Source organism: Pelmatolapia mariae, linkage group LG4, assembly GCF_036321145.2.
Source record: "Pelmatolapia mariae isolate MD_Pm_ZW linkage group LG4, Pm_UMD_F_2, whole genome shotgun sequence".
NCBI classification, from domain to species: domain Eukaryota; kingdom Metazoa; phylum Chordata; class Actinopteri; order Cichliformes; family Cichlidae; genus Pelmatolapia; species Pelmatolapia mariae.
Window position 1 is genome coordinate 22,113,715 of NC_086230.1, and position 21,184 is coordinate 22,134,898.

Genomic DNA, 21,184 nt, shown 5'->3' on the forward strand with positions numbered 1-21,184 from the left:
GCATGCGATCCTTTTTCACTGTAGATTTTAAATGTGTTACTATTCTAACATTAAAATCTCCTGCTCTTATGATAACACTGCTGGTCTTTGCAATAACAATCGAATGAAATGCAATCTTAGAAAGAAAAGCAAATGAAAAATCATCATTAAAAATGTAAAATTGGGGGGTGGGGGGGGAGGTGTTTGTTTTTTTGCCCTCCTCTGGGAATTTTCATGAGGATGAGTAGCAGTGTGATTCAGGCCCTGCCATGTTTCCGCGCTTTTTTGTTGTTATATAAAAACATAATCAGGTATCGCGCATCAATGGTAAACAGCGCTGGCTGGAAGTCACGTGTAGCCCTCCCCCCACAGATCGACGTCACGTTAAGCGCCGATTGGCTGAACCTTTCGGCTACAGCGTGACCTGTGCTCTGATTGGTCCGTGATTCCTGTCAGTCATTTTTTTTCTATCGCCCTCTCATAATGCAGCATGGGCGAAAATACTAGATTGAAGAGCTTCATCTGAGGAAGCAGAGGCTTCTAGTTTAAATTATTTTGTCCCGTTGAGTGAAAGGTAAGTGAACGGAAAGGCGTATTCGTGTAATATCTGTTCGCTGCTTGTTTACGTGGTGCTGTCGTTGGGCTAAGAGGCGAGATCTGGCGGTTAGGGAGGTTTGTTAGCTACCTGGGTGCTGGGATGCTAACCACATTGCAGCACTGAGGGAGGCTGGCTTTCCCCACGTTAAGTTAGCTTGCCTGCTAACCGCGTTGCTACACTGTTAAACGATTAAATAGCAGAACACGAAGCAGTCGACAGCAAGGACAGATAAACGATTAAGTATCGAGCAGTTTCGATATTTAGCGACGCTTCCTGTTTAAATTTTAAACCGTTCAGGTCGAGATTAGCTGCGGCTGTAGATAAGCAAACTAGCATTCAAGCATTGGTGATTGGCCCATAGTGGTGGGACCAGTAGGTGAGCAGCTACTCCGGCTACTTCATGGAGCTCTTAACGACATTTAGAAAAGACAAGACCTCAAAATAGCTTAAATTATGCGTCCAGGTAGATTTATAAGCAGGTCAAAACGTTAAACTGTGGGATTTAAGAAGTGAAATCTCTACACTTTGAGTGTGTGCTTGTGGGAGTTTGTTGAAGCGAGTGAGTGAGTAGCTTTTTGTAGATCTATATATTAAACCTGGAGTAGTCCAGTTTTGTTTTTTTGGTGTCATTAGACAAACCTTTGCAGCATGTGGTACTTCAAGTTCTTTAAGAGTGATCTGAACCCTCAGTTTTAAAAGCATATAGGATGGCAGTTTTTTTAGAGCAATTCTTGCCTGTGGGAAGCGCCATGTGGTGTTGCAGTGGGTTTGACCCAATGCTCCTCTAGTGGTGGTGGGTGACTTAGAACAGATATGGGAGAAGGTGAGGGCTGAATGCATGTTTTCATATTCTGGTGTTTTGTTTTAATAGTTTATGGATTTTTTTTTCCCTCTGTCGTTTGAGTAGTAGTTGAGAATGAATTATTTCAGGGATAAATTATGCTGAGTAAGTAATGTTAATTATCCAAAGCTTCTGTGGCTCAACAAGAGAAAGTTCCCCTGTTCAGTCCCGGGAGGAGACACGAAGCTCTCTATGGGCATTTGGCATTAACAATAAATAAATCAAACATGTAAAGCTACTCGCTGTGGTGACCCCTTGTAAATAAATGGCTTTTTTTAATGATATATTGCCTCTATATATTCAAAAAGTATCATTTTTTAAATGTTCTCATAGTTTGTTTTGTGTCATAATTCAACATTTTTGGTAGCCCTTGAAGTCACCTGCATCCAGCAGTAGTTTAGGCAGGATATGTGCACGATCTATGTATACATAGTTTACGAAATGCAAATAAAGAGTCAGTATTGGGTAATGCAAGTATTCACTGGAGGGTACTTGAAAGTAATCCCACTGTCTCTACATTTTTTTTTTAATTCTTTGTTTAAATATTAGTAGCTAACATAATCTGCTATTGACTGTCCATAAAAGCACTTAATAAACTAATTCAGCTGTAATATTTCCTACAAAAGTAAAAGCTAGTTTTGGTTGCTCACTTATTCGGAAAGGATCGCGCCGCATGTTTACACAGGATGCCCTTTGTGATGTAATCCCAGAAGGAACTTTGTCTTCTCTCAGGATCAAACTGAGGTTCTCCAAACTTTCACTGTGCTATATGGAGTCAATCTATCCTTTACGAGTCAGTTTTTCAAACATCTAAATTTAAGTTCAATATCAGTTGTGTCCCTACAAATTGAATGAAATATTTTCATATCAGTGTGAGGATTACCTTTTAAAATAGGAAACAACCAGGTTATAATTTTTTAAACCCCTGTAAATAGGCTTTAAGTCGTATTGTTTAGTTTGACATTGCACTACATATTGATTACATAGGCAAAATGGCTTAACAAGACCTTACGCTTAATGACTGTCTGCTTGTGTACATCCCTTCCTTCATTGAGTGGAATAGCCCTTTATTGTCATGGTACATGTACAACGAAAAAGGGAAAGGGCATTGATGGAAAACGGAACAGAAAACAAAGCCATGCTAACATAAATTACCACATAAAGTGGAAACTTATTAAAGTTGGCTTTAAGATATCTGAAGTATTCTTAACATTAAAAAGCTTTACCAGTCTAATTTTATGCTTGATGTAAGCTTGAGTTGACAAGACGAGAAATTGTATTTGTTTTATTTTTGGATTTAATCGATTTTTTTTTTTCAAATTAAGCATCGGTGTAAGTAATTATTCCCAGATTATCACCGTTTGTGAAAACCTTCACTCACCTTAAAATGACCCGTCTCTTAAATAGCATCATTTGTTAGTTAAGCAACCAGCATATCCCAAACAACAGTCAGAAAGTTTCTGTGTGTTATCGGTAATGTGACACAATCGGATTAAACATCCGTGTTTTGGTCAGCGCATCAGCAGAGCTGCCTGTTTGGACGGTTGCATCACTGCAGTTAGCTCCCTCTCCCTGTGGGCTCTGTGCTTCTTAGTTGTATCAGTATCAGCAGCACGTGAAGGTCAGCATGCCCTTGTGCATGCAATGCATGTTCGGCCCTCCTTCCCTCTTCATGACGTCACTGCCTACTCTGATGAGTAAGTCGTAGTGCTGTATTGTCTCTATGATGTAGCCTTCGCTTCTGTTTGGTTTTTTTTTTCCTTAGATGTTTTGTTGTCTTTATCTGGGGGGACGGTATCATTTGTATGGGTAAACTGAAAGAAGATTGAATGTTTTACACACTCACCATCAAAATATGGCTTTGCTATGCTGTGTAATAATAGCTTACTTGTAAGTTTAAAAAGTAAGTCACAGGTTCAGCGATTGATAGTTGAATGTTTCACTCGAGGGATTGCAGGTCACCTACTCTCCTACCCCCTAATGCTCCCGTAGTTTGGAGTTGCTCTCTGTTAACTGCAATGATCAGCTGTGTAAACAATGTGTCACTCTTTCCTTTGGACTTTGATCTCCTCATTTCTTCCCGCTGCCGTCAGCCAGCCAGTCAACTTGATCGATTAACACCCTTCATCAGCTGTTTAGTTGATGATTACTGGGCAGCCTGAATCAGAGCTCCTTTACAGCTGCCTGGTGTAAAGCAGCAGTCCTCAACACTAAAATGGTCTTTGTGTACATTAAGCTGCTTTTTATGTGTAGAAACAGTACATGGAAAACACTTTTAGGTTTACTGTTATTACTTGTTACTGTAGATCTCTCACTGTTGTGACAAAATTTAATTTAAGGAGCTACAGTTTTACTGATTATGCACTCACTGGAGTCGAGAGGATGACAAAAAATTTGATTAGGTCAAAATGTGACTTGTATTGGTTGTATAAATGTAATCTGGCAGTTAACAACAGCTGCTCACACCTTATGTGTAAGCATAAATGCTCTCTCTCTCCTATCCCATACACTCCCCCACCCTATGTTACATCTGATGCCTTGCATAACTGCAGGGACAGCTGCCAAGACCCAGCTGGAAGCACTCAGTCCTTATCTCTCTTGTAAGGTGATGTCAGAAAATGTGCTTAGGGAGGTACCCACTGGAGGACAAACAAACAGGGGCTTAATTTATTAGCTATGAGGGCAATTTAACTTGTATTTGCAGGTTTAATTTTGCTCATGTTTAACTCTGAAACAAAGTACTTTTGTGTCAGCATTTTTTGCAAATATAAAAGAAAAAGGATGGCATGTCATTGATATCTTTGAAATGGTACATTTTTATTTATTTATTTTTTTGTGCAGTCTTGTGAAGTGATGCTGACATCCAATCTGTTTGTCCCCACAGTGATGTTCCAACAATGCCGATAGTGGATAAACTCAAGGAGGCTTTAAAACCTGGCCGAAAGGACACAGGCGATGAGGGTGACCTCAACAAGCTATTGGCCTCTTCTGCCAAGAAGGTCCTTTTGCAGAAAATAGAGTTTGAGCCTGCCACCAAGGGGTTCTCCTATCAGCTCGACAGCCTAAAGAACAAGTATGTGATCCTCAATCCTAGGACTGAGGGTGCTACAGCACAGAAAGCTGCAGAGCCTGCTCAAATTAAGAGGCAAGGTAAGCTCTCAAAATGAACTGAAAATTGAGCAGAATTTGATGGCCTGACATTTTCCATGTTTGACCTTTTGTTCTTTGATGCTTACCCTGAAAGCTCAGTTCTGGCGTTCTGTCCTCGGCTAATGTCACAAAATTGCCTGTACCCCTTCTTCAGTCTTAGAGAATGTGGTTGGGGGCCAGAGCGATGGGATCCCTGCTCCGCAGAAGATGCTCTTTCCAGGGAACAAGATCACCCTTAAGTGGGAGCGTGTGTACAGGGTGGGAGCCGGCCTCCATAACCTTGGAAACACCTGCTTCCTCAATTCCACAGTGCAGTGTCTCACCTACACGCCGCCACTTGCCAACTACTTACTCTCAAAGGAGCACAGCCGTGTCTGTGAGTAGATTTACTATCCCGTTTACTTCTTTTTTTTTTTTTTAAACACTAACAGTTTCTCACTGTTTGGGGATTTACTTTTACCTGGCCTATATCCCTGCGTGTGCCTGAAGAAGGAAAAACAAGAAGTGTAGCTTCATTTGGTTCAGCCAGTTTATTTTGAGCTCCCAATCAACCAGGGATTTCCTTACCTGGATGATTGTGCATGCATCAAGACATTTATTATTTGGAGCGTTTTTTACTCGTTTTGATCATCTCATTCAAACAGACTCTATATAAAAGATGAACATATTGTAATATCAGCAGCTGGTTTGTGGAATGCCTTTTAACCCCTTAAATTTGAGTTAAAGGTATTGTTTTTGTATTTAATGCTAACACCTGCTTATACGTTTATGTTATGTGTAACTCCTCTTCCTCTTTGTTGTTCAGGTCACCAGTCAGGCTTCTGTATGATCTGTGTAATGCAGAACCATATCATCCAAGCCTTCGCCAACACAGGCAACGCCATTAAGCCCGTCTCCTTCATCAGAGACTTAAAAAGTAAGATCGCCCTCCTTTAACAGTGCCTGAGGAGTTTATGCCTTCTAGGTTTATCTCCAGACGTCACATTTATTGGTTGGCTACTCTCAAGGGTACTGTGTTGCAACAGTGTCCCGTATGACAACAATGGGCAGTAACTGCAGTATAGAAGTGGAGCAGTGAGACTGCAGTTAGTGAATGAATCCCACGTAGACAGTAGCGATGAGGTGTGAGTAGTGCCCTGACATGGTGAGTTACTGTGCTGTAGTTTCATTGCACCCTAGTCCCCTCCCTACCTGGCTGCTTCCTCCTTATGTGCTGCTGCAATCATGTCTCCACCTCCTGTGCCTCATTTTCTCTGCCTCCCTCCTTTCCCAATGCCCTTTCTGTCTCCTTGTGACTGCGGGCTTTAGCACAAAAATGTACAGGCCACCTGCTCCTCCCCCCCCCCCCCAATCAGAGCTCAGAGATGCGCTGTATGTGTGTTCAGGTTCTTTATACATTGATTTAGCTAGTGGACTCCTCTGTAGCTTAAAATGTGCCGCTAATGCTGGAACAGTTTAAATGCACACATTGAAATATCAACCTCGGTATTTCTAGTCCAACTCTAAAGCCCATTAATACAGTGCCATATCACTGCACAAAAACAAAAGAGCTTACTGCTGCCGATTCCTGAACTGCCACCAGATCTCACAGCTGAGGTTTCACAAACAAAATAAAAACACGACACACCAGTCTTAATGCCCACAAATTTAATGTCTTCAAGATGTTGCCTCTCTCCTCTCCTGGAAGTGCCTGGAATAGATCATTAGTGCTTGATGTATTATATTCCTTTTTCCCCACTCTCGGGTGACTCATTGTTGTGAGTGTGCAGGGGTGCTATGCTCGGAATATGTTGATGACCACATTCTATTAGCTCATCCAGTTTTCCATTAGGAAATAACAGTAGGGTACATTATCTCTACTATGAGACTCTTACTGTAGATTAGACGCCGCTCTGTAACCATAATATGTTTATTGGGTCATTATGCCATGGTCTGGGTGAATGCTCTAGTTTGATTGGCTGCAGGGTGTACTGTATTTCCTGATAAAGGACCTTTATGTAGTTACAGTGAAACAGTCAGCCCACTGTTTGAAATGAATGTGCTGACCTAACCTGTTTCTACAATAGTTACAAAAAAAAGTGTGACTGTTAACCTATCTGGGGAAAATGACAACTTGGATGGCTGGAGTGTAGCTAAAGAGACTGGATACAAAAAGGACAGGAGGTGCTAGTTCCTAAAGGAAGAAACAAAGGACTGCTAGAGTTTTGTACTGTCCAGTTTGCCAGTGTAGGAAGAGTATAGTGCCAGCCTATAAGAGGAGTGGTATTTATCATTGTTTAACTGAATTCCGTTTTCTGATGGATATCAGATTCAAGACCAGCAATGTGATGGTACAGATACTGAGTTTAACCTCGAACGCATCAGAAATGCCAATACACTGTTTCTTAACGGGTCCTTCAGGCTGGCTAGTAAAGTCTAGTTAAACATCCAACTATATTAGACTGAATATAGCAAAGCAAAACCTAATAGGCCCTTTGTCATTGTACATGTACAATGAAATTATGGTTTTATTATCCTTTGAACACAACCTGTGGCACACTGGAAAAGGCTAGAAGCATGGACATCTTGTTGTCTTCCAGCCAGTAATCATTATTGCCAGTCCTCAGCTGTCAGGACCGCTCTCTTCAAAATCAGTGATGCTGCGCAGCTATATCTATATGAAATGTGCAACAAATTCAAGTCCATGCATTTTTTTAAATTACTTACTGCCAATCCATCATATGGCGAGCACAGAGAGATGAACAAACAGCCTCACATCCATACTAAGGCTCATTTTAGAATCACAAATTACCTCGACATGCATGTATTTCCTTTGAGTGCCGAGAGAGAGCCAATGAATCGGCCGAAGATTGTTGTACATCACTACTATCTGTACTCTCCGTTTACTTTATAAGTGTGCACATGTGTCGTGTCATATTTTAATAGTTAAATGACTATAATCAGTTATTGATGTTATGAAGACTATAGAGCAGGGATGTCAAACTAATTTTACGTTGTGGTTCAGACAAGTCGGTCAATCACTTAATGATCTTTTAAAAAAACCTGATGTGTTCTCCTTAAGTCTCCATGTTTCTGCATCGTAAAGAAATGCTGCTGTAGTAAATCAAAGTAAAAAGCATTGCTGTTAGACTTTGTCTATAAGAAATAAAGTTTTAAACATTAAAAGCACTTGTAACTCCTTCCTGATCTTTGGCATGTAATTAAAACAACAACAAAAATAAAAAATAATAGAAAAAATCTTTGAATTAACAGCAAAATTCAGTTTTTACATTTTGTGTGTGTGTGTTTGTGTATAAATAAAAACATTTCTGTAGAAAATTATGGAAAACAATAACTTTTCTGTTATTTAACAATAAAAATATTACTTCAATTTGTGACCTTTAATGGTTTACTTTGGTGTCTATCAGGCCTATTTTTTTTTATTTTTAATGAACCTCTACTGTTTCTTGCTTTGCTCTCACTTATTGTCAGAAATCACGATATGTAACAAATGTCTGTGACCTCAGTCAGGTAATCTGGGTAGTCAGTGGTTGATCTATTTCTTTAATGAGCCTGTGGGTCATTGCAGTTCATCAACGTTTTATCAAATACAAGGAACATTATTGACAAGTTGAAAAGTGAGAGACACCTTTCTCTGAGCCTCCCTGTATCAGTAAGTGCGAGGCTAGAGGAAAAATGTAACTCTGGTAAAGCATGAAATCTGACAGGCTCTTTGTCTTCCACAGAAATTGCAAGACATTTTCGCTTTGGTAGTCAAGAGGACGCCCATGAATTTTTGCGGTACACCATCGATGCCATGCAGAAAGCCTGTCTCAATGGCTATCCGAAGTAAGGATTTATGCTTCTTATGATATTTGTTTAGTCATTAGTCATTACATGAATAACTTTTGTCTTTGTGTTTTTAGGCTTGACAGGCAGACCCAGGCCACGACACTGGTTCACCAGATCTTTGGAGGTTACCTCAGGTCAAGAGGTATTGACTGATGAATAAACATGCAGCTCAGATTAAGTCTTAATGGTTTGATGCATGGAAAACAGAGAGGTATCATATATGTGTATCTTACCTTGGCTTAAGATGCAGGTATCCTGTGTGATTATTTTATTTATTTATTTTTTAGAAAAAAACTATATTGAATAGTTAAATTAATTTTGACAATCTCTGTGTTTTACTTAAGAACCCACTGCTCAAATATTCTAATTTAAATGAAATGTAAGCTTATTAAAAGAGACATTCATGATGATTAACTTTCATATTGAAAGTGAGAGATTAAGGAGCAGCTCGTGTAATTTCAGGGCTCTCTTTTGTGTGGGTTCAAGAGTTTCGCTTGTTCTATAATGGAAAAATAGAAACGAGTTAAAATGTAAAAGGAATTTCCCCTTAAAGTTTGCTCTAATAGTCAGATGAGGTTGTTTGAGGTGTCTGACAGTTTCATGTTTACAGGAAATTGAACTGAGGTTGCTGCAGCTTCAACAGATTTTACTTACAGTTATGTCAGAAGAGTGAGACTTGTTTTTTTTATTTTTGCCTTTCAGTAAAATGCTCTATTTGTAAAAGTGTCTCAGATACGTACGATCCTTACCTGGATATCGCCGTTGAGATTCGGGTATGTTGAACAATATCTCCTTATTGTATAACAGTTATTTTTATGGAAATGTCCATGTTTCTGTTTTTGGAAAGTTTGGTAACGTAATTTCTGTTGTGTTTTAGCAAGCAGCAAACATAGTGCGAGCCTTGGAACTGTTTGTTAAACCAGATGTTTTAAGTGGAGAGAATGCCTACATGTGTGCCAAGTAAGTTCCCCTCTCATGTAGTCAGAAACGATTCAATATACTTTCACCAGACACTTTATTAGGTACACCTTGTTAATACTGGGTTGGACCCCATTTTGGCTTCAGAGCTGCTTTAATTCTTTGGCACGTATTCAGCAAGGTGCCTCTTGGGCCATATTGACATGATGGCATCACACAGCTGCAGATTTGTTGGTAGCACATCCATGATGCAGATCAGTATAACTCAGTAGTTTCAGAAATAGTCAGACTGGTTGTTACCATGTGAATGGCTGACTAGATATTTACATTAAGCAGTTGAACAAGTGTATCTAACAAAGTCAGTGGTGAGTGCAAATCTTAAAATTTTGGGGGAAAAAGTCATAAAATTACAAAAGATTAAAGAGTGTCGTCATAATTTTTTTTTTTTTTTTCGTCTTCTTCAGGTGCAAAAAGAAAGTGCCGGCCACCAAGCGCTTCACAGTGCATCGAACATCCAATGTACTCACCCTTTCACTGAAGAGGTTTGCAAACTTCAGCGGTGGAAAAATAACAAAGGTTAAAGAATTTTCACAGCACTGACTGATTTTTAGCAAAACTGCCTCATTCCTCTATATATCTCACTCCTTTCTGTCATTTTCTTCTTCTTTTTCAGGATGTTGGTTACCCAGAATTTCTAAACATCCGCCCTTACATGTCTCAGAGCTCAGGCGATCCTGTCATGTACGGCCTCTATGCTGTTCTGGTGCATTCAGGCTACAGTTGTCATGCTGGACACTACTACTGCTATGTGAAGGCAAGACAGTATAGATAAACAATCTTTTTAGTGTGTGTGTGTGTGTGTGTGTGTGTGAGAGACAGGAATGTGAAGGAAAATTGGCTTTAAAAATCCTTCCACTCCCCCTTGTGGATTCCGATCGGGAAAGGTGACAAATTAGGTGTCAGCTATCTGAATTTAAAGTTCCTTTTCTACACTGTTTGTGAAAGCTTGTTGTGAAACTTTCCCATTAATACGTCAGTTTTTTTGTAGTCAGAAGTGACTATATGTGGACAAGGGAGTGGATTGTTAATAGCTTACCATAGCAGACCTGGATAACAAGCTGTATCCATAGAATATACCAGTACAACACATTTACACAGATAGCTGCCAGTTTTTGCCAAATATCAATCTTCACCAAAAGTCAGGGTCACATTGGTTTCTCTCAGTTCCTTTTTAAAAGCTAAAAGTAAATAAGTCCCTTTCACAGCTAAACTAGTGATTAAGATTTGAGAGCTTTAGTTATCATTACAGGGAAAATGGCTTTATTTTATGTTTCTTCTCTCTTTTATCCTCACAGGCAAGCAATGGACAATGGTACCAAATGAATGATTCAATGGTGCACTCAAGTAACATCAAAGTGGTCTTGAACCAGCAGGCTTATGTGCTTTTCTACTTGAGGTGAGACGGTAGCGAGTGATGCAAGAGATCAAAAAAGATGTCTGTACCTCCTGGATGTGCCGTCCAACAAGCTAGAGTCTGTGTTTGTGTGTTAAAGGATACCTGAAACCAAGAAAAATGCAGATGGGCAGACCACCAAGCAGGGGATGTTGTATTCCGGGAAGAATACGGCACCATCGGAACAGATAAAGAGGTCCAACTTGAACGGGCCTCTCTCTTCCCCACAGGTGAAAAAGGTATAAGAAATATTTGGCTTTTTGTAAAATTGTAAATGTATGTGTTAAACTTTCTAGCTTTTAACATTCTGGATAAAAAATGTAAGAAAAGTCCACATTTTCTTGATAGAAACTTGAGCCAGCCCAGCTGCGCAAGATCCAGTCGATGGACGGTGGTTTGGGTTTGCCCATTTCCAGGAACGGTGTGAGCACTCAGCCACAGCCCAGACTGTCCAACTGGACATCCTCCTCCAACGGTCTGCCAAAGCTGCCGGGTGGACCCGCAGTTATAGAGGAACCTTTCAAGAAGGTGAAGAAGCCCTCTCCGCAGAGCCAGCTGCCATCCCGCAGCAGCACTCCGACCCCTTCCAGCAACGGGGTCAGCAGAACGGAGGGAGATAAAAAACAAGGTGGAGAAGGCAGAGGCATGGCAGCGTCTACCTCATTTAAGTCTTTGTCTGACTCCTCCTCTGCTGACACCACTGAGTCAAAGGTACGGTATAAAGTGAACAAGCATGAATACAAACGTTACATTAAGGGTGAAATCTTGACAGGGATTTTTAATTTTGATCATCAGTTAAAAATACTCAAAATATTTGAGTGCTGTGAAAAGCAGTGGCATTTCTTTATGGAAACATGCTTTCCTACAGAGATTCAGTCTACAGTAGCATGAAAAGAAGGATTCTCTCACATTTCAGAAGCCATGTTTGATGTAAAAGATCAGATCTGCAGCTTCACAAAAGCATAACCGCCACCTGTGGTTTTCTCTCTCTGGACCAGGACTCTGTTGGTCCCAAAAGTGCACCAGTAGGAGAGACTCCCTCCACTCCTCGGAAAGGCTCCAGCGGCCTGGCGTCTCCAGCAAGGAGCGTGGAGCGCTCTCAGAGCACAGAGGAGCAGAAGACGGCAAAAATTAAACCTCCGGCTCTCGGCAACATCACATCTGAAGCCACCAGCACCATGTCACCTCCACCTGCCAAGAAGCTTGCCCTGTCGGCCAAGAAGGTGAACGTCATCCCCATCCACAGCAGTTGCCTCACTTCCTGTCTTACTACAAACTCATAATAATTCTGCTTCCTGTCGTGTAACGCCACACCTGCTGTCACAAATTGCACCGTTGATTTCAATTAGTCTTTTTTATTCAGGCAAGTTAAAGAGTCGTGTTGTGCTACGTTTTATGCCTTTTATGTAATGTCTTATTTCTCCAGTGTACCGTCTAATCAACCACATGTTAGCACTTGTTTAAAGTTTGTCTTCTTTTCCTTTAGTTTGTTCTTTTTTCCTAATCATTTCTAATTCTTCTCTGCCATACCCTTTCCACTTTGTTTTCCTCTCTCCATTCCCCCCCCACCATCCTTTTAATCACCCCGTTTTTTTCCTTTATTTACTCTCTTCCTTATTTTTGTCACACTCATGGCTATTTTCTTTAGACCACCAAGTTTTTATTTATGTCGATAACTGCAGGCTCGCAGCCGGAGTCCGAGCAGCATTGATGTTCTGCCCCGTTTGCCGTCCAGTGACCCCATGCATCAAAATCAACTTAACTCCCTCACCCTTGCCTCACCCACTCCCACTCACAGGTATGTATATGGAAACCTGTTTCGTATTGCGAATACTCACACTAGGCATGGTTGAGTTGTACAGTCCTCTGCAACTTAGGGGGTCAGTATACTCTTAATGTGAGTGTATCCATTCAAATTTTGACACCCAAAAACAAAGACGATCCTTATTTCTTTTCCAGAGCTGATCCATTCCATTCATGTAAAGTCCAATCATCACCTTTAGCCCATTCAACTGGATCCTTCAAACTGCAGAGTCCTCAAAAACAGTCCCTTTTCTCCACACTGCAAAAGCCAAGCGTGAGCCTTCCTCCTAAAACAAACGGTCTTCACTGTCCAGGCCCAAAGAGTCCCAAGTCTTCCAACAAGCTCAACTCAGTGGTTCAAAAACCAGACCTTGACGACCCTCCCGCTCAAAATGTCAAACACAAAAAGAAGAAGAAGAAGCGGCGGCATTCTGAGGTAGAGAGCGTCCCAGAGCCAGTCACATCCACAGCTCCACAGACACAGTGCACCGCAGCAGAGTCCGATGGCGAGAAGAGGTGCAAGAGGAAAAAGAAGAAGCGAAAGCGGCTGGACGAAGACGGAGAGCAAGCGAAGGAGCGGGCGTGTGTCTCGTCTCATTTGGACACGTCAAGCCAGGAGGAGGACTGGTGTCAGGGTGGCATGTGGAGCCTGAGCCCTCAGTCCAGTGCAGAAGAGTCTAAGAAAAAGCCTCAGTTATCCGCTACAACTCCATCGCAGTGTGAGTCAAACCAGAAAAAGCAGGAAACGGATTCTGTGTTGAAGAAGAAGAAAAAGAAGAAAAAGAAAGACAATGTGGGTCAGTCAGGAGACGCTCTGCAGGATACAGCGTCTGCACGCTCTACAACAGAAAGGTTGGTTCGAGTCTGGTTATGTTTGTTCTTCACCTGAAGTTGAGTTTGTGTGTAAAGCTCTCTCAGAAAGTCTACATTACTGGCTTGACTCTAGGAATCAAGAACTTTTCTAAATGTGTTATCATTATTCATATCTTCATAAAGGACTTGAAATAAGATATTCTTTTTCATTAAATATTTGATCTTCTCACCCTCAAGGGTTAAGAGTGAGACAAAGTAGTTGCTTCTGCTATATGCCTTTCATTACCTCGATCTCTCATCTGCTTTTTCCCCAGAAGCAGTTCTGAGATGAAGCCCACAGGGAGCCAGAAAGATACAGGAGATTTGTTAAAAGTAAAAAAGAAATTAAAAATGAAGAAGAGGCTAAAAGAAGAGACGCGACAGTGGGAGGAAAGCAAGCATTGTCCTGATGCTGAGACTGAAGCATCGGAGCCCCCGTACAAAAAGAAAACGATGGAGAAGGACAGAACAAACAAAGAAAGCACAGGTGTGTGAGTGAGAACTTAAAATTACATGGATTACCCATGGAGTGTCAATGTAAAATTTTGATTGGAGCCATTTGACAAAATCACTTTGCACCTCTGCAGCCTTTCTGTGGAGTGACCAGTTATTCTACTTTTGTGCAGAGTGTGACTCATTGCATTTTGAGAATGTCAGATTTAATCACAGTTCTGTGTTTATTTCTAATTTATTGTGTTTTTTGTTTTGTTTGGTTTTTTTCTCAATTCCCAGCCACAGTGGTAGTGTGGGACAGCCAAGTGAAGGACGGCTACAAGCGCAGCGTGGCACCAGCGGCTGATGGAAGTACATCAGATGGCTCGACCCGCGCTGCACCCGTAGCTTGGGATGGGAAAAAGACGAGTAGTGTGGTAGAAGAGCTGCTCAGGAACGCTTCGGATAAAGCCTACGGAGCCAATGGTGAGATGCAGAGTCATATTTGTGTTTTTAAATGCAATTTTAAAGAAAATGTGTTTTTAAAGACACTAAAGGGTGTGTATGTCTTGTCTTCACTAGTCCTCAGTTGGGATGGTGAGGTCTCTGCTGTCAGCAGAGATGCCATTGAAGATGCCCGCGATGCCAGGTGTGACACTGTGATCGACGAATGGGATGAAGACTTCGACAGGGGAAAGGTGAGGGGTGAAATGCAACATGAAAAAAGTCATTGTCTGATAGACTAGTTAGATTTCAGTGAAACTTGCACACAGTGATCACCTAATGGGTCTTCACTCAAAACGTGCATGAGGTCAAAGTTACCTTTTTTCATTTCACGGGCAAATTTAGTGCCACTAACCAGACACGTTGTTGCTCTTGGGACCTAAACAGTTACTTGTGACACTTTGCATGTATATTGTGCAATCAAGCACGATCCCTGGAAAGATTGTCTAAAAATGTGTTGTTGTAATCTCTGTTATTAAACAATACAGCTCCCCTATTTCTCTCTGATGGCCAGTTTTTACCCTGCTTTCCTGTTTGGTATTTTGATTATTAACAGCTAAAATAGTTCTCAGAGACAATATGCAAGGATTTAATTTTAATTTGCCCCCTTTTCCACTTATTAACAGGTGAAGAAAGTAAAGCAGTATAAAAGAGAGAAGTGGAGAGGGGCCAGCAGCATGTTCCAGAAGATTCAGGACAGGCGGAACAAGTGGTCTGTAACACCCGGAGGGAAGAGAGTTTTTGGAGTCCGACGCTGAGAGTCCAGATTGCTGCTGAAGTCTTGCTGACTTGAAATTGAGACAGAAAATACTTTTCTTACCAAACTCATTTACCCAATCTCTCTCTCTCTCTCTCTCTCTCTCTCTCTCTCTCTCTCTCTCTCTCTCTCTCTCTCTCTCTCTCTCTCTCTCTCTCTCTCTCTCTCTCTCTCGTTTTTTTTTCTTCTGTCTTTTGTTTGTTTAATCCCCCATATTCAAGAATAAGATATGTGCCAAAAGCAGTACACATTACTGCATCAACAGTCTGCCAACACAACTTTTAAACTAACCAATGTGAAATATTGTTTTCAGCAGACAGCTGAATTTCACTATCTCCCCTTTAGATGCCGCCATGAGCAGCTTAAAGTTTTCTATGCATTCAGTATTTAATTCAAAATCCTTACATCACGTCAATATCGCATTAGATTTGTGTCCTTTGAGCCCCGATTATTGCCCTGAAAATGTGCTACCATGAAATACAAAAAGCTTTACCGTAATTGTAAAAGGTAGCCTGTGACTCATTGGCCTCGCTGTACGCAATCTGAGCAAAAAAAGTGACCTTTTTAACAAAAAAATGAAATTATTCTATGTCAAATAACAAAGCTGGACTCATTCATTATTCTTGTTTTAGATTTCTTAAATATTTTTATGTTATTATTATTTTTTTCTCATAAGTTGGGATTTTATTTTGTACTCTAGTGTCTGTACCACACTGCTTCTTTTTAAGGACCAAGTTTTGCCTGCATATTGTTGGTAAAATTGAGGTTTAAAATAGCCACCGTTTCCTAATTACGCATGCCTAAACTGGTTCAAAACCCATTTTAAATGAAGGGTCGTTTGTAGTTGTGCAGTTCTTGTTACACACGCGATTTTCCCCTTCCTTACCAAGTTCAGCTTTAATGTTAATACATTAATAATACAAAGGAATGCTCGGGCGATGTCATCGATATGGAGGAAACGCATCGGATGCTGTTAGTTTTATTTTTTATTCATGAGTTATTGTTTTCTTACAACTCGGTGCAATCATTGTGTGTCGTAGAGGTCGGCGTTTCTGGAGGAACTCTCGTTGGCGCAGTTAATTTTCTGCTGTGCAGCTATCCAACTATGTAGCTCATCTCATCAGTTCTTCATTTAGAGAAGCTCAGTTTGGAAACATGTTTTTGTTTTCTGTAAAGAAGGAAAAAAAACTCCAATGGGTCCTTCACCACTATACTGCAATTAAAGGGTTACATTTTATACTTCTGGCACTGTGTTATGATGCGATAACTACATGATGAGATCTTCTTGTCCCCTTGTATCTTATACCTCTATGCAATTTTCTGACAGTCATGCTCGCCGTCTAGAAACTGGGCTGAGACTCAGGAACCCAGAACCTCCTGTATTCCCATCTCCACCCTTGATCAGACCCCATTTCATGTAGGAGTCATCCCTGGACCTAGGCCACCTCGTTGCATCCTGTACATCCTATAAACAACTGTTTTATACAAAATATATCAGGTGTGGAATCCATCTAATCATCTTGCACCAGTTTGGGCACAGATGTGTAGAGAAACTAAAGTTAAATAAACAAATGCTTTGCCAGTGTAGATTGTACAGTCCATCTTGTGCTACCAGTGTTTTCCCCCACCCCAACAACGCTGTAAAGATTTACCCATGCATTTCTTTTCATTCTAGAGATGTTGCCTTGAATTGGCTATAAAAAGCATAGGTTTTAATGTTATAAATATGTAATTTAAAGAAGATCTTTACTGTGCTATTAAATACTCAGAGTAGTCGGTGGGTGTTGAGAATTTATCTACAAGTGTGTTCAGTTGTGTGTAAGAGAGACATTTGTTTTTCATGCAAGTCCTTCCTTATGTCACTGTAATGTGTACAGTACAAGAGGGGCAGTGTCATTTCCAAAGGACAGCTGTGAAGTGGACTGGCAGACTGGCAGATGAACATTTACTAGTGTGAATGGACAGTCCACATGTTTGCATTGATGGTTCCATATTTTGCACCACCTTTTCTGACCAGAGAAGAGAGCTTTCATAATGAAAGTAGCTCTTACCTCGTAATAGCTAACTGAAAAGGTGCAATAAAGTTGTGACTTTTGTGAGCTGATTGTGTTTTTGTTTTTTTTTTCCTTTTTTTTTCTTTGTCTTCCTCTGCTTTTTCCAAATATACAAATGGTATGTGGGGAAACAGCACAAATAGGGTCAACATCACTGTTTAAGAAGGGTTCTTTTTTTAAAGAAAGTCTTGACTTACCAAAAGAGGTGCATGTATGTTGTATTGCCTTTATCTATGGAAGCTGAACCACTTACTGCACTTTCTTGTTAATACAGCACGCTGCTGGTTGGGTTACATTTAAAATGTGCCTCAAAACCATTTGTGTACCATTTCAAGGAAACATGTCACTCAATCCAATTGCAAGAACTTATGCACGATGTTCAAATTTTGATTTAAACAGATCCGACGAATTAGGGTGAGCTCTGACTGGGAAACCAAAAACTTGTAACCCACAGGCAAAGCTCTAAAGTATACACTGCTTTCCTGTCTTTTTTTTCTCTCTGAAAAGGACTCTAATCTACAGGATGAACAACCTAACAAGTCCTAAAACTACAGTTGGAGACCAGATCTCATTAGCAGGAAGTCTACTGAGGGTGATAGATCAAGTTAGTATAAGTCTCTCATTCTCATACACTTTTGTATAATCACTTATTTTTGTAATAGGGGGAGTTGCCCCCTGCTGACCTACTAAGTTGGGGAGTTTTTGGTTTGTTTTTTTATTTTACATTTCAGACCAACCCATCTTTTACCTCCAGTCTATGGCTATGATGTATAAGAGATACCAGTTGGATTTATGGATGCCCAATCCCTTCTTGCTGTTTCTGTCCAGATTTCTAGGGCTTTCTGAGCAGACTTTGCATACTCTTCCTGTGCTTGGGTGGGATTTGTCCAATTACTCTGCTTTCCTCCTGAATTACAAAAATATGTCAACTGGTGATTCTCAGTTGGCTGCAGGTGTGCAAAGTAGATGAAGCACGCAAGTACAGAATAAAGTGCTGTGTGAATATGTGTGGCAAAGGTAATGTTGCTGCAGTATAGTGTGTTTTGAGTGGTTCAGCAGCTTCTTAATGCCAACAGCATATAATCACATAGCAGTAACCCAATGGATTTAGCCATGTAGAGATGGTCAAGATCACCTGCTGAGAAACAAGGTAAGCATCAGAATGAGGCAGAAATTAAGCTTAACTGTAAGTTCAATAAGGAGGGATCTGTACTCACTCATCTGTCTGTTTTCCTGTGTATTCAGCTGCTTTTCTGTTGTTTACAGGACTACTGCTTTCCCATGCTGTCAATCTCATTTCTGACATCATTACTCTAGTCCAATCAATTCTCGCCCGCCTTCTTTGAGCCAAAAGCCTCGGCTTTGCATGGTTTAAATCTGTGCTCCCTGCCATTCTCCCTTTCAGACTCTTTCGTGCAACCCACCTCCTCCCCATCTCCACCTCAGTTACCTCAGCCACCTCAGCCACAGCTCTATTCAAGCCTTAGTCTTCATCTTTACCACCACCAGCACATAGAATTTGTGGAGGTCCTGTCCTATATCCTATCACTGCTGGGATTCTGTTCTGCCATGATGGGTCATTTGGTGTCTAATCGCCCAATACGCTAATTTCTTTATCTCAGTAAATCATGTTTCGCTCTCCCCTTATTGAAATGTGATTTAAGTAACTTTGAACATGGCATGTTGGAGTCAGACCAGGGGTCCAAGGTTCACAGAGAACGGTCAGAAAAACAGCAAATATTTATGAGTGGAAGAAGTAAGAGGAAAAGGACTGCTTCAAGCTGATAGGAATGCAACAGTAATTCAAATAACCACTCATTAGCTCCAGAGGAGCATCTTTAATTGCACAACATGTAGAACATGTTAGCAGATGGGCTACAGCAGCAGAAGACCACACCAGGTGTCACTTCTGCACCGTGTTCACTTTAGTTTGTTCTACTCCATCTGTGTTTTTTCTCTTGGAAAACAGGGATGAAGTTTCTCTGGTGAGCAGGCAAACCTAAGTTGAAGTTGAAGTCTATTCATTATCTCAAAAGGAAGCTTTATTTACGTCTGGGAGCTAAAAGAGACTGAATAACGCTCCAATAAACAGAGGATCACCTAAGTCTGTTTTGCTTCTTGCATTACATTTAGTAATTTTCTCATATTTTCACTGGACGTTGTATTTAATGAATTATATGAATAGTTGCATGCACACGTTACAGGGCCCGTCAAATAAGCAGCAAGTTATAAAACCTAGCAGCAGGACATTTAGTAAACTTGAAGCTAAGTTAGAGCGTGACATCACATCTGGGATGGGAGGGGCCAGCATGTGCACCGGCTTTTCTGGAGAGCTACATAACAGCGGAGCAGCCAGGCATCGGCAGCACACACCTCTGAAACGGCAAAAAGGAAGGGACAAACAGAAAAGCAACAAGCTAAGAAAAAAAAAAAAAAGTAAGCTTACGCCTGCTTTCAAGTTGAGAGCTGGGAGGTGAAGCGAAGCCAGAGAAGAGACGAGAAAGGGAGGGAAGGAGGGCGGCAGGTAACGGAGTTGCTGCGGGCGCTTCGAGAGAGACATCCCCGGACAGAGACGCCTTCATCAGCCGCAGAAGCAGCAGCAGCATCAGCACCACCGGGATGGAGGGGGAGAATTACGGTTTGTCCTCATCGCAGTGTTTCACGCAGATTGTTTGGCATGTAGCAGACGCTTTGATCCAAAGCCTGACACTGCATGAGCGCATGCTTTTCAGCACTGCCGTAGCGTGTCCGTGTTCCTGCTGTGCCAAGAGATAAAAAAAAAAAAAAAAAAAAATGCAGCCCACTGAGCTATGTCCACACTACTGCCTGTCTGTTTGGTGAAACTGTTAAAAAATGACAACGTGTCACACTTCAAAGTAAGTCCTAGTCCGCAGCAGGCCTGTATGCCGTGTTGTTTTCATCCTACACTTGCCCGTGTTTATGTAGTCTAAGCGCATACACAGGAACAGGAAGAAGGATGCAATCTAAAGCCAGCTTTAAAACAGGTGGTCTCTGTGGTATGCACACATATAAAAAGGTCGACGCAATTAATTATTTAGCATCTCACTGCAGCTATGACAGCAGGGTGACAGCTGTGAAAACAATAATAATAATAATAATAAATCAGATTTTTACACTCAAAAACAACAGCAGGGCCAAACAGAAAAGTTCCTGCTCTTTTGGGAGTTTACATGATCCGGACTGATTTATTTATAGGATATCAGGCTCTGATCTATTTTGAGGCTGACATAGTTTTTCTTTTTTTTTTTCTTTTTTTTTTACAGAATGCCTTCTTATACAACTACTTGTGTGGAAAAAAATGTGAGCCATATTTACTGGAAATTCAGCATCATGTCATGTCATCAATGGTGACATCCCTGATGATGTCAGACCGGGATGAGCTAGCTGGTGGCTCAGCTTAGAATATGATAGAGCCTTCGTCTCAATTATTTAGTAGTTTAGTTTTTTTTTTTTTTTTTTTTAGTGAGCTTAATGCATCTCAAAATAGAACCTCCAGCAATGGCCTCATTGCAAAAAAATTCAACTGATGCTCTGCTGAAGGGAGCAGGAGAAGGAGGGGGATGATGCTTCTCATCTCTTTTCCAAAAATGAGGGGAAGTTTTAGTCTAATGGAAGTATCACAGCTCCTAGCAAAGGAGCAATTGCTATAAAGAGTCCATAGGTGGTGACTTTGGGTAGCCCGTGCAGGATGTTTTCCTGTCAGCCCCAGAACAGGATAATGATATGCCGTCAGCGACTTCCTATTTGCAAAGGAGCTGAAAGAATCAGTTGGTGATTATGTAATTATCTGCTGAAGTGTGAGGCATAAGAAAAGAGACACGCTGAAACACCCAGCGCATTCAGATAACACTCTCGCTGTCCCCGACACCTTCTTAGTCAAATCGACAGCTTGTGAATCTGAATGAAGAAGTGCAAAGCATATCATCTCCTCTGTGAGCAAGAAGACGGGAAGAAGATGGAAGTAAAAGTGGAGATGTCGTTTTATTTTGGC

General features: G+C 41.0%; 2 protein-coding genes across 3 annotated transcripts in view; both read left to right on the forward strand.

The window, feature by feature from the left end:
* Positions 1-448: 448 nt before the first annotated feature.
* Positions 449-17,217, forward strand: usp36 (ubiquitin specific peptidase 36). 2 transcript variants are annotated; one of them, XM_063471902.1, is made up of 20 exons: positions 449-553; positions 4,303-4,568; positions 4,723-4,944; positions 5,374-5,484; positions 8,294-8,396; positions 8,474-8,541; positions 9,102-9,172; positions 9,277-9,359; positions 9,782-9,893; positions 9,991-10,131; positions 10,673-10,773; positions 10,871-11,009; positions 11,119-11,481; positions 11,769-11,993; positions 12,453-12,568; positions 12,730-13,425; positions 13,701-13,912; positions 14,158-14,343; positions 14,440-14,555; positions 14,988-17,217. In XM_063471902.1, the coding sequence occupies exons 2-20, from the start codon at positions 4,316-4,318 to the stop codon at positions 15,117-15,119; spliced, it is 3,450 nt and encodes a 1,149-aa protein (XP_063327972.1). In that variant the 5' UTR covers positions 449-553; positions 4,303-4,315; the 3' UTR covers positions 15,120-17,217. The 2 variants fall into 2 exon arrangements, with proteins under 2 accessions (XP_063327972.1, XP_063327973.1); XM_063471903.1 differs by having other exon boundaries at positions 13,704-13,912.
* A 2,339-nt stretch (positions 17,218-19,556) lies between these two features.
* The window catches only part of cyth1a (cytohesin 1a), a 40,356-nt gene continuing 38,728 nt past the window's right edge, over positions 19,557-21,184 (forward strand). The window contains exon 1 of the mRNA XM_063471907.1: positions 19,557-19,810. Within this exon, the coding sequence (XP_063327977.1) occupies positions 19,792-19,810 (19 nt within the window). The 5' untranslated portion in view covers positions 19,557-19,791. The remainder of the gene's footprint in view (positions 19,811-21,184) is intronic.

What these genes read in the sequence shown, in the direction of transcription:
- usp36 (XM_063471902.1), top strand. Translation starts at nt 4,316, where the DNA reads ATGCCGATAGTGGATAAACTCAAGGAGGCTTTAAAACCTGGCCGAAAG. An exon ending in CTTCCCCACAGGTGAAAAAG is followed by an intron (nt 11,010 to 11,118) that starts GTATAAGAAATA and finishes TTTTCTTGATAG; the next exon opens with AAACTTGAGCCAGCCCAGCT. An exon ending in CTGACACCACTGAGTCAAAG is followed by an intron (nt 11,482 to 11,768) that starts GTACGGTATAAA and finishes TCTCTGGACCAG; the next exon opens with GACTCTGTTGGTCCCAAAAG.